At 37.1% G+C, this 12,569-nt stretch overlaps 2 protein-coding genes across 2 annotated transcripts in view; one reads left to right on the top strand and one right to left on the bottom strand.

Annotated features, from left to right (window-relative positions):
• TTC14 (tetratricopeptide repeat domain 14) overlaps nucleotides 1-3,373 on the top strand; it is a gene marked incomplete at its 5' end in the record, with an annotated part of 8,800 nt that extends 5,427 nt beyond the window's left edge. The window contains 2 exons of the mRNA XM_010010579.1: nucleotides 1,822-1,931; nucleotides 2,425-3,373. Coding sequence (XP_010008881.1) covers nucleotides 1,822-1,931; nucleotides 2,425-3,373 — 1,059 coding nt within the window. The remainder of the gene's footprint in view (nucleotides 1-1,821; nucleotides 1,932-2,424) is intronic.
• Nucleotides 3,374-4,796: 1,423 nt separating this feature from the next.
• The window catches only part of CCDC39 (coiled-coil domain containing 39), a 22,024-nt gene continuing 14,251 nt past the window's right edge, over nucleotides 4,797-12,569 (bottom strand). Inside the window, exons 13-20 of the mRNA XM_010010578.1 lie at nucleotides 11,761-11,969; nucleotides 10,310-10,433; nucleotides 8,925-9,084; nucleotides 7,655-7,761; nucleotides 6,244-6,384; nucleotides 5,924-6,103; nucleotides 5,586-5,674; nucleotides 4,797-4,959 (exon numbers count right to left, since the gene is read on the bottom strand). Of these exons, the coding sequence (XP_010008880.1) occupies nucleotides 4,797-4,959; nucleotides 5,586-5,674; nucleotides 5,924-6,103; nucleotides 6,244-6,384; nucleotides 7,655-7,761; nucleotides 8,925-9,084; nucleotides 10,310-10,433; nucleotides 11,761-11,969 (1,173 nt within the window). The remainder of the gene's footprint in view (nucleotides 4,960-5,585; nucleotides 5,675-5,923; nucleotides 6,104-6,243; nucleotides 6,385-7,654; nucleotides 7,762-8,924; nucleotides 9,085-10,309; nucleotides 10,434-11,760; nucleotides 11,970-12,569) is intronic.

The following is a 12,569-nucleotide window of genomic DNA, read 5'->3' as shown; positions in this document are numbered from 1 at the left end:
GAAAGAGCAAAGCCTGTTAACCTTGTCAGCTAAAGCAAGGATAAGAATATTCCATCATACAAGCATGATTAATACCATTAAATTATAACATTCTGTGAATATAAACACACAAAGTCTAAACTTGAGCAAGCCAGATCAACATTTCACACCATCTTACTGGCCAAATCCTTGACATTTGGAGTAATTGCGGAAATATAGAGTAACACCAGCCAAAGCTGTCTCGTAGGAAGATCACATGAGAGGGGAAATGAAGAGGTAATTTAAAGGAAAACAGCAGGAGGTGGAGGGTGGGCAGACAGTTTGACTGTCCTAGCTTTCTTATCTGCTGTCTGGTTTTGGTTTATTTTCCACTTCTCTTGCATGCAGCATGTTTCCCAGGTGACCCCTGGTGGGTCTCTCTGCTAATCTGAGTTAAAATTGATTTTCTTTTATTTATATGATATGATATTATATGATATGATATTATATTATAATCTCCTTAACTTGTGTTGCCTACCAGAGGGGATCAAAGAGTAAATTAGAGCGCTGAGGAGCAGGCTTGTTTTGTTCTATATTTCTGTGTGTAACAAATAGACTGGGGTAGATGGCCTTAATCAACACTTCTTCAGTTGGTGGAGCCATAATGCTGACAGATTGTGTTTAAAGAAAGGGGAAGAGGAGATGTGACAATCTCTAATAAAACTGAACTATATCATAGATAAACTATTATATAGTACTTGAGCCACATTTGGCTGCTTTAGAAAGAGTTGTCAGTCTCCGTTAAAATGAAGAATATACTTAGGAAGTAGGAGATTAATTTTACACTCCTTTAGGGTTTCCTTGTGTAATGGGTCATTGAAGCAGCAAATAAAAGCCACAATGATAGCTATTGTTTGTTGGTTTGCATAGTCTTAACTGCAATTAAGCATTTCCTTTACAATATCTGTTAAGACAGTTGCTAAGTTTTGAAAGCAATCAGACTTTCTGCTCACTCTGAATATGAATAGAGCTACTCTTCAGGGCTGTGGAGTGCAGATATCTGATTTCTAATAGGCTTATGTAGTTTAAGGATTATTCATCTGGTGAGAAGCTCTTTAGCATTTACCTGTATTTTAATACGTAAGTCTGAATCTCTTGCTGTTGTACGAGAATGGCTAAAGCAATGGTAGAGTATGCTTTCCTGTAATACTGATTATGTGTTTTTCTCCAATGCATTTTCTTCCGAATTGGACCGTTGTTGCTGTATCTGACATCTGGTGCTGCTCATCACCCATAAACCCTTGGAACATGATTTCTTACGTAAACTATGCATCAAACTGGTCTGTGAAATTGTTACCAAACGGTTTGTATTCAAACATGGCCAACTTGAATACATTTAAAATTCTGCCGTGTTTTACTTGCAAACTACAATACTGCAATAATGATACTTTCCCTAAAACCTTTCTCTGTCTTGGGGTTTGGTTGTTTTGGTTTTGGGTTGGGTTTTGTTTTGTTGGTTTTCTTTTTGTTTCCTCCATGTTGGTAATACTGTGTTTTCTGGCATATTCTATCTATACTTTCTGGGCTCCATGCTTCATGGTGTGCTGGATCATGGGTACCACTGCAATGGTTGGTCAAATATATTTTTTAATGGAATAAAAACTGCAATATGGTCCTTAATGTAAACCTGATCATCACAATGGCCAATACCAAATTCCTGAACAATGTTAATTCTTGGTCTGGGAATTCTGGTAAAACATTCCTGGTGTAACTGTACATTTGAACGGGGTTGGGGACATGGGGAAAATACCTGTGTTAACATTTTTAATGTAATTTTTTTTATGATGCTTGGGTTCATAAAAGAAATCTTTGGAAATGAGGGAGAAACAAGCTGCCAAAGAAGAAAGACATAAAGAAAAGAAAGTAGAAACAAGTGCAGAAAAATTGCGTAAGCTCTTAAAAGAAGAAAAAAGGTAACTTTGTTACATTCAGTATATTGATTATGTGGCAATAAGTGCAGATAGATAAAACAATGAACAATCCATTTCCAAACAGAATGTCCTACTACTAAGTACCTAGTAAGCTAGGTAGAACTTCTACCTAGGTAAGCTGCTTTTCCTCCAGAATTTTTTTTTGTGGGTAGTGTCCTCTAGTGCATATAGCCTTTAACGAATATACATATGGAGGTGAAGTTGTTAAAAAAATACTTAGCAATGGCAAGTATTAGCAGGATGAAATGCCATATTAAACCTGGAAAGATTTTGATAACAAACTATTCAGTGGATTAAATTTAATTTTTTTTTATAAGGAAATGATACTTGAAATTGTCTTGGCAGGTTAGCCTCAGTTTCCATTCATGCCTTACAGTCCAATCTCAGCCAGACTCTGGGGAGTACAGATTTGCTTTCTAGATCTAATTTTTGCCTGATAATGAAAATTATCTCACAGGTTAATTACATTTTTTAGGTTGAAGAAGAAAAGGAAAGTTTCAACTTCCTCCTCTTCCTCATCATCATCAAGTGATTCTTCATCAGATGTATCAATTTCTTCTTCCTCCTCTTCCTCTGATCACAAGAAACGTAGGAAAAAGCGTCGGAATAGATCTGAGTCTGCCCATAGCTCAAAAAAATGCTCATCTAGAGTTTCTTCCCATTACAAAGATCAGATTAGGAAAGAGGAGTGTTACTCACCTCCAGCTGATACCTCTGCTTCCTTTCTTAACCAAAGTTTTGAAGTGGAGAAACTGCTGGAAAGGCAGGACAGCTTAGCATGTCCAAAAACAGAGGTAAAAGAGAAAGACAGACACCATTCTTTTTCAAGGACTTCAGGTGATGATGAAGACACTTTTGGAGGTAGGTCTGAAGCTTCAAGAGATTCTTACAGTAGCTCCAGAACACTGCCAAGCAGTAGCAAAACTGAAAAATATGGTAAAACAGATCGATTTTTCTGCAGTTGGAGGGGTTCCTCAGGTTCATATCATAAGTCATATGATAAACCCAGTATGCATTATTTTAGAAGATCGGAAAGGGATGTAGAGGGGAGAAAAGAGCCATTTAAAAAACATGGCGCAGGTTACGACAGGTATTACGTGTCTCCAGCAGGGTCTAACTATTCTGGGAAATCGGCAGGAAAATACAGATCATATTCTAGCACCTGCTCCCGTGAAGGTGATAAAAGTTGTGAAAGCGATAGGCATGTATTAAGTAAACATAAAAATGAAAGTGAGTATAAGAGTAGGAAAAGAAGTTCTGAGGAGACTAGCAAAACAGAGGAACCAGATGAGGAAATGTCTTTAAATGGCACAGAGCAAGCAGACAGTGGCATTAAAAGAAACCTGCCTCAGAACCTAGTTAACATATTCAATCAGATAGCTGAGTTTGAGAGGGAGAAAGGAAGTAAGCAGAAGAAAGAGTGAAGTACCTAAGAAAATGCTATGCTCGTGAGAGTAGTTAAACTTTCATTCAAGTTGTTCTTGAGGAAGTGTAAATGAAGAACAGTAGAAAGGCGGAATTTGTTCTGTCTTGCAGAATGTCAGAGAATTATTAAAGCAAAGATTATATGGTGGAAAGAGATGCAAGGTTATCTTACATATAATATTAGTTATTTCTTAAAATCTAAGTTCCCAATGCTCTTAATTTGGGATGCTCCTGTACAATATTCTCTGAAATCCTTTGATACTCCTGGACTGTAGTTAGCTGTAACTCACATCAAATAAGCACTTTAATAACAGATGGGGTTTGTTTGATTTTTCTTGTCCCCTGGGGTACTATTGACTGTTGGTATTTTGTTAGCAACCTTCAGCTATAGAAAGGGGATAACTGAATAAAAGTCATGTGCCATCAATGTACATAGTTCATTTGCTCATTAAATTTTCTTAGTTTTTCTTAATTTTGTGTCTTCGTTTTTGTGAATGTTGCTGGGATGTTTCATACTGGTGCCCTGCTTATATATGCTGCTTAAGCAAACAGAACCTCCACTGTCTATGAAGGCAAGTGTATTACATTCTTAAATGCATCAGCTGTTTTCTAAGTAGTATAAAGAGCCCCCAACTGAGGTAGAAATGTTTTAGAACAGTGTTTATTGTCCAAATACGTTCAAGTGTGGGCCTTTGGGGTTTGGGTTGAATTCTGGGGTTGATTTGTTGGGTTTTTTTTGCTGTTAGGTATTTGCTTTACCAGCAAACTGTTGCACTGCTGTGGAAAAAGTTGACAGCTCCAACAATAGTTGGCAGAACATGCTAAGGAGCTAGTAATACCTGGCAGACTATGCAATGCTCATTGTACTTCAACTGCAGGTTTTCCAAGTAACGCCATAGTTATAGGTCAGTTACAGAAAAGGTACTCTGTAAGTTTTTAATAGAAAAAGTACAGCTCTGAAATACTAACATAGTTCAATTAAGATCAACCTTGACTATTAATCAGATAGTCATGCCAGATCTTACCTTGAAGCATACAGTTTCTTTCCTGGGTTGTTGCAATGTAACGTAAAACTATTTTGACAGCAGTGAATATACCAGTTGACAAAAATTAATGGCTTTAATCTAACTCTCCTTTTACTTGTAAGGATGAAAAGGCTTCTGGAGGGTTTTAAAGTTCTTTAGTTCTCCAACAGCAAAATGAGAAAGTAATGTAAAGGTTAATTTATTATATAAAACATATGCTTGACATTTCTAGATAATTTATTGCATACTGTAGAATAAAGATAAAACATACATTTCTGATAGAAATTAATGCTAAGATTGCTAGTATACAGGCATAGAAAAGTTAAGTTACAGATTAATAATCAATTAAGAAGCCTTAAGTAGTCTGAAGCCTTTACTATGACCTTCAAAAGATTACTTAAGACTTTCTTTTGCCTTTACAAATATCAGAGGTGCTAGCTCTGCGGGATGGCTGGGTACCAATAGCAGCTGCTTCTGCAGGAGGGTCAATAGGCAAGCTCAGATCTATGACTTTGAGAACTGAAGTTTGACTAGAGCCTGAACTTGCACTTCTGGAGGATCTGAAACACAAACGTTTACTCATCAGTATCCAGAAATCCCCGTATCTCAAATAGAGTTTCTAACGGTAACTTGCAACAAAGCCACCCAGCAGCAGTCTTTATTCCAGGCAAGATCCCCAGCAAAGAATCTTTGTAGACATCAACACTAATTGCTTAAGTACCCTGTGAGAATGTTAGATCATAACCAATTCAGCGTATTACATACACTGTTATTTGCATAGATGTTGAATAGGAGAAAATGGTAAAAGCATATGTGTCTGTCTTTGCTATTTAACTAGGAAGGGGAGCTCACACTAGAAAGTGCAAAATGTGGCTGGAGCTCAAACTTGTGCTTTTATCATGTGAAACCACTTTTTAATTAGAGCACAGTTAGTAAAGGTAAACGTAACTATTCTGTAATTACTATTTTAAACTGTGGTGGATGCTGAAGTAAACTGTGTGCTACAAAAATCTAGTAAACTTAATGGTGGGACATTATAAGGAGAAAGTTTTTATAGAGTGCTCAGAAAGTTGAAGATTGGGAAGGTCTTAAGGAGTAGGGAATTGTGTCATTTAGGCACTAGTTTGCCTGGTTTAAACTTGAACTTACACAAAAACCCAAACAAAAACCCCATTGCTGCACTTACCGGATAGAAGCTAGCGAGCTTTGCGAGGATGGTGATTGAGAACCTTGACTACCACCAGCAGAAGCAATTGTAGGAAGCTCTAAATTGGACTAGAAAATTAGGAAAGAAAAAAAAAAGAAAAAGTTGACCTAACAGTTGTACAGCAAGGTTGGGTGTATCAGGAGGGTTTATAATCCTTCACATCTGAAGAGATGTTGTAAGTAGATGAGCACTTTCTCCTGTTTTACTCTTAAATACAGTTTATTGTTGACTTTAGGAGTTGTCCTTGAAAGACACTCATCATCAGTTCACTAGAGCTATCACTCAAGATCTTGGTGGCAGTTACCTGGAAAGCTTACCTGCTGGAAGTATATTTGAAAGGGCATGGTTAAATCAGGATTTGCTTCTAGAACACCGGCTAACAATTTGTCAATGGTTCTGTTGAAGCTTTTCAGTTCACGAAGATCAATGTCTTTTTCTTCCTGTGTTTCTGTTTTAGTTTTCTTCTGCAACTGAATTTCTCTGGATAGCCTGGAACACTTTTAACAAATGTTTTTAAAGTTTTGCTATTATGAAAACACAACACTTTTTCAGAAGCCCAAGTTTAAATTCTTTGGGTTTAATTGTACTTACATCTATCGCTGTAAAGTTATAAGCTGTTATTAATGACTATACAAACCTGTTTTATAACCCTTTCAAGTTTTGGCTTCTGTTCTTCTATGTCTTTGTTCAGTTGCAAAACAAGAGCTTGTTTTTCCTTCTTTTGCTCCTGGAAGAGGGCCTCCTGCTTCAGTACCATATCAAAACTTCTTTCCATGCTCTGCAAATTCATTTTAACAGTAGTTTGAGTTTATAAACAGTTGTGATATGCTCTCACTTTCTGTATTACTTTGTAGTGATACCAGATCTTCCACTACTTGTTTCTAAATGTAGCTCAAGCAGTTAGTACTAAGGATAACTCAAAAATTTCTGCCTGTCAAACTGCAGTGGATAAATACCTGGATAAAGAGAGTACCAGGGAATTTACATATCTTGCACAGTTACACAGTACCAACTTACCAGTGCAAGCTATCCTAACAAAAATAACGTTGTTTCCCATGGGAAGAGATTGATGCCTTTGACTGGAATGAATAACATCCACCCTGGAAGAGCAGCTCTGTGTTTTTATGAAAACAAGCGACTGCGTGTGGGGAAACAAAAGAATTAAAAAATGGGAAAAAGGAAAAGTTATGCCTTAACACACCTCATTATATCCTAGGACTTACTCCCTGGTGAAGATGTGTCCTTCTCTTTAAGAGATGTTATTTCTTATGTAAGGTGGTAGAATAAGCAGTAAGAATTTTGTTGATATGTAGCCAGTGATTCAGAAAGTAGAGAGGAGATTGAAGTTAGAACAACCATGTGGAATATCACAGGATGCCTTTGATTTCTTCCCCCTGAGAAAATTGCAACTAAAATGTCACCCATCAGAGTTAAGCATTGTTCTTTCTTACAGGACAAGTGGGCTTTTTGATAACAAGGGGAGCCAAGAGTAAGTCCTTGATGTAGAGCCAGAGCACAAGCTATCCTTTACCTGCATCTAGTGCTCAGCCTGCTAAGGAGTCAGCTAGCTTTACAGAGCTAAATTAATTCTCTTTAAACTCAAGCACCTTAAATGCTAATAAACCAGAATATGTTCTCCTAGAAAAATCCTGGGACGTGGATCCTACATGACACAAGGTGTGTGGATTTGAATCTCTGCAGTACTGTACAGGACGATGCAATATAGTGCTGTCTGCTACACAAAAATACAACTGCTTTCTTGGATGCCAGAACACAGCACTGTCAGCATGCATCTGGGATTTTGAAACTAGCTGTATGTGAATAAAAAGACTGAAGTTACATTGTGATTAAAGTAAATAAACACTCTGGTTTTGAAGGGAGAGGTAGAACTTTCTAAAAAAAATCGTATTCATTCATACAGAGAGTGGAATATAAAAGAACGGGCAAAAAATTGTCCCAGAATATCCTGTTGTTTCAGTGGGATGGCTTGCATGGATTCAGCTACATGCTGCAGCCTTGTATAACTGGAACTTTTGCTTGTATTTTACCTGGAGATTTTCCTGAAGTTCCTTGATCTGTCTTCGTTTGTATCTGTATTTTTCATCAGCAGCCCTTTTCTCCTCCTCTAGTTTCAATTTTTCTTCATATTCCTCACCTGTGATTCCAAACAAGCAACATTATTGCTGGACAAGCTGTGTATACAGCTCTATTTCACTTTAAAACAAGATGTACTCTAAAGTAACTGCATCACAGAACATTACTATATTAGTGTTGGTAGTATTGGAGAAACTTTAAGGGATTTTTAAATACTCTACTACTAATTCTAGATTGCTGTGAAAAAGTAACTGGCTTCATGTGAATGGTTTAAGAACTGTTTCTAGAGCCAGCAGAGGGCACAAAAGAATCAAGCATTCTCAAGAATTAAATTTCTGTAATTTCTCACAGTGATGCTTTTTATATGCTAAACAAAGGAAGTTCCATTGACAGCAAGCTCATGAATCCCAAGTGGCACAAAAACAACAGATGAAGATATTTTGCAGAATTCTGAGGAATTTCCAATATGCAAAATTTGTAGTTAGGTAGTCCATATTTTAAAATTTGCTGACACTACACTGAAATTGTGCAGTTTAAGTTCTACGCTTCCTCCTCATTTTCCCACATAACAGGTTACTATTTTTTCCACCCCCTTCCTTGTGAAAGGCCAGAGGCAACAATGGTGTAAGCTAAGGGATCAGTCTCCATTGCTAAATAGAGTACACATACCTAAGCTCTCTGTATATTCGCTCTGGGTACAGTTCTGTGCCCAGGCTGACTCAGTCTACCACAGAAAGGCCAGCAGTGGCACAGCTTGTCCTGCTTCTCTAATTTGAATTAGTAGCTGTGTGTGATGCTGCACTACAGAGAAAGTAATGCCTTTTGCACTGTGCAAAGTTTTATCCACTAGACCTGTGTATTTCAGCAGGCAATCCTCCCAAGTAATGACTTGCCCCCACCCCTGCAGTAGTCATCTTTATGCTTTGTCTCTTCTGACTGTTCCTAATTATGACTATTCACAGAATCTATACAGGCTTAGATTTTCACATAAATTGGATAGAAGAATGTAAATATTAGTTAATTACACCTTGCTGCACTTTCTTCTGTGCTTACTCTTCTGAACTGTTCTCAGTAGTGTGTGAATTATACTCCCTTCTGCTACTATCAATCAGTTTAGTGTCTCTGTGATTCATTCTTCTGTGCCATGGAATTTCCCCACTATGTACCTGAGTTATACCATTGCCTGTAACATACATAGCAAATAGCAATTTCTACTTTACATACTTGTCCCAGTGACTTCCTTGAAAGAGTTCCGGTATTTGCTGTTGCAGTTATTAAGTATGCACAAAGTGTTTTCCAGAGCTACAATTTCTTTTTCAGCTTTGCAGATTTTTGCATCTAAATCATCACCTTCACGTTGCAGTGCTTCCTTTTCCTGTGCAGCCTGAAAATAAAATTGATACTTCAGGTGACTGCACACATACTGAAAATATGGGGATAATTATACAGAAAAAAAAAAAACCTGCAATATCAGGGGAAACAATCCAAGTTAGATATGGGCTTATCTTTATTGTCAGGCTTGACCTGAGATTTGAGTTACTAGGTAACTGGAAGGAGTAGTTATTTAAAGCACCGAAAGTCTTTGAGGTATTTCATCCATATGCATTTCATTACATTATCTGCCTCTCCATCTCAGCTCATAAGGTCCTGATTAGCAGTATCCTCATGGTATAATGTTTTGCACTGCTGATGCAAACTGCAGCACATGCTTCAAATCTATTTCCTTTACCCACAAAATCCAAGTATTGGGATTGTACGCTACAGAAAACCACAGAGCGAGTGTTAAAAGTCATCCAGCTTTTCTTGGCATTACTCACTTGAAAGTCCTCATTTATCTGATCAGAGAGGTTGAAGAAACACAACCAGTCGGGGAAGGGAAGTAGTTCCTGTAGCCCCTCAAAAAACCTGATAAGAGTGAAAAACCTCCAAAGCTGTGGAGAGTGTAAACCCCCAGTGACCACAGGGGTTTTACAGCGGGTCTTCTGCTGTGCTGGATTTCACAAATACCATCATTATGAAATTTAACATTTAAGAATGAGAAGAGGATTGATTTCACAGCCAAGATCACAGGTAGAAGCATCTTGCTTTAAGAGGAAATAAGAGAGTTTGTGGAGATCAAAAATAATATGTTGTTATTCCAGAATTGGGGTATGGCATTATGGATAAAGATTTTTTTTTCCCCTAGTAGAAAGCTAAGTATGCATAAGTGAGAAGTAAAAGGGGAAAGTTGACATTCTTCCAGGTAGAAATACCATATGGTAAAATAAATACCTAAAATTAATTCTGAAGTGTAGAACATTTTAAGATCATGTGAGACAGTGGTAAACTTGTTTTCAGTTTATACTGGATGACCACATGCCCGGTACTTCTTGTGTCTTAATGTAAATTAATGATCACTGAAGTGAAATTTTTCGAACTACTCAAAATTAAGGCTCCACAGAGATTCATGTGAAATTGCTGTATCATTTAAATAACCAACAGTGTCAGATAACGAAAAACAGACTGAAAGTAAGCAGTAGGCAAGGAGGTTGTCTTAGTTTCTTAAATAGAGTCCAGGGAAACCTATAGCTTAAATGTTTTAATTATAATGACTTATGTTAATAAAATACCTTAATTACATAGTAGGTTTGACTTTTCTCTTCTTCTCCTTCGAGTGGCATCATAGCAATAGTAAGAACTTCATATCTGCATCTTAGTTTGTCAATTTTATTTAGGCGATCTTGAAATTCAGCACTGATTTGTTTTCAGAGAGAAAAAAAAAAGTTAAATGGGTTGAGAAACTGTTTGCCTGGTAGTGTTTTGTGGGTAGTTCTTACCATAACAGTTTAAATTCCTGAGGTTATTCCAGCAGCCTGCCCATATACAAGAAGGCAGGCAGGGCAGCAGTTGTGCTGCTCCTGGCTTTTGTGCTGTGTTCTCCCAGCTAGAGTCATCCGTTTTTCTGGTTACTTGCACTTCTTCTGCAGTTCTGAGCAAAGTCAAATTTATTTTCATATTCCAGACCACTGCATCCTGAGAGGATAAAGGCTGTCACAGCCCTGCCCAAAAATTTTTGAGAGATTTGTTTTTTAGAGGTTTGGCAACTAAACCTACAGCTGCACAAGCTGCCCCCTGCTGATGTTATCTTAATATTGCCACTACTAGATGAGTGTAAGCAACAGTAGGCAACAACCCCAAATCAAATTACATGGAAGTATCAATTAGCTGTGTAATTATCAAAGGAAAAAGCACCACACAGTCTGCACTCTGGGTGAGCAGTTAAGCTTCAGTCACACTAAATCACTCTAATTTCCTGTTGTGTGGGGTGGGGTTAGCAGAGGCATGAATAAAAAGCCTGCCAGATTTCAGCAGTTCAGCTGCTGAAGCGTTGATTTTTGGCTGGATAGATATACTGGGATTTCAGAGCTAAAACTGTCCCATATACTTTGCACTGATTGTTACAGAAGGGAAAAGTTATTTCATATGTGATTGCTTTACAAGAGGGTATGTACATAAGCCAGAACATTGAATTTTGTTATATGAGACACATAATGGAGAGCTCATTTGTTCCAAGAAAAAAGAAAAAACAAATCAAACCCCCAAACCACCCAAACCAAAAAGATTTACTATATGAGTCAGAGAAATTACAATTTTTTCAAGCAGTTGACAGTAAACCCTCTTTAAAAATCAACTTTTCTGGTTGAAATACTTTGTCATTCCTCCAGACATGATTTCACATATCCTGATTATTAAAAAAAAAAAAAAAAAAGCAGGATCAGGCACACATGACATTTACTTTAAAAAGATGTCTGCAGGTGAGGCTTCCTCTCAGTACTGTAGAGGATCATCACTAACAGAATAAACAGTAATCTCTTGTTCACCAAGTGGTTAAAGCTGGATTTCAGAGAAGGAATCTCTTGCTAGCCTCAACTGTCTCAGTATATAACATAAAGCAAGATTTATTTCATCTTCAATTTCTCTCATTGGTGAAACAGGGTAAAATATTTTTCTTTTTCAGTAAGTCCCCATATGACATGCACTCAAGAAAAATTACAAGTTAAATTTATGTGAGAATAGTTACCTTATGCGTTGCCGTTCCTGATCCACAAGTCTTATCTGGGAATCCAGCATTGCCTTATGAATCTTAATTTCCTCAGTTCTTTCTGCTATGGCTTTCTTTAGCTCCAATTTTTGTTTTTCCAGTGTTAGAACTTTCTCTGACTTATTACACAGAATATCTTGAAGACGGTTCAATTCTAGCTTTAACAGATTATCTTCAACCATCATCTCCTAATAAACACCAAAAAGGACTCAAAATAAGGAAGCATCATGTTTAATTAGGATTATTTATAACAGTTAATAATTTAGTAACTTTTTTATAAAGCATCCATTATTTTATCTTTAATATATGTACAAGACTCAGTTTGCTTTACATTTAAGAATATTCTCACTTTCTCATCTTCTGACAGTTTATGTGGTAAGTGCAATGGGGTAGATGTTTTTATATGAATTCATCAGACTTTCTAATTCAGGCTGAGTTGTGGATTTTTAGACTTTCCCATCTACAACTTACTTTCGGTTTAGGTGATTTCAAAGAAATTCAGTAGACCTTCCAGGCAACTTTCTGAAGCAGTTAATCTCTCACTTGAACCTGTGGTGGAATACATTCTAGATCCTGTAGGTCTGTAAGTCGTGTTGTTACATAAGCAAATTTATATATACCAAATCTTATGAAAAGCAGCAAGTGGTGAACACCATTAGCATACAAGCACTTTAAATAATTTTTTAAAGGCTCTTAAGGATCCCAAATTCTACCATTTTTTTCTCCAAGATCTTTTATGCCATCAGCTTTTTTGTTTTGTTCCCCTGAATTTTATCCCCAAAGAAAAG

Source organism: Nestor notabilis, unplaced genomic scaffold (genome assembly GCF_000696875.1).
Source record: "Nestor notabilis isolate BGI_N333 unplaced genomic scaffold, ASM69687v1 scaffold32142, whole genome shotgun sequence".
NCBI lineage: Eukaryota > Metazoa > Chordata > Aves > Psittaciformes > Psittacidae > Nestor > Nestor notabilis.
The sequence above is the reverse complement of the archived record's forward strand: the minus strand, read 5'-3'. Positions and strand labels throughout refer to the sequence as shown.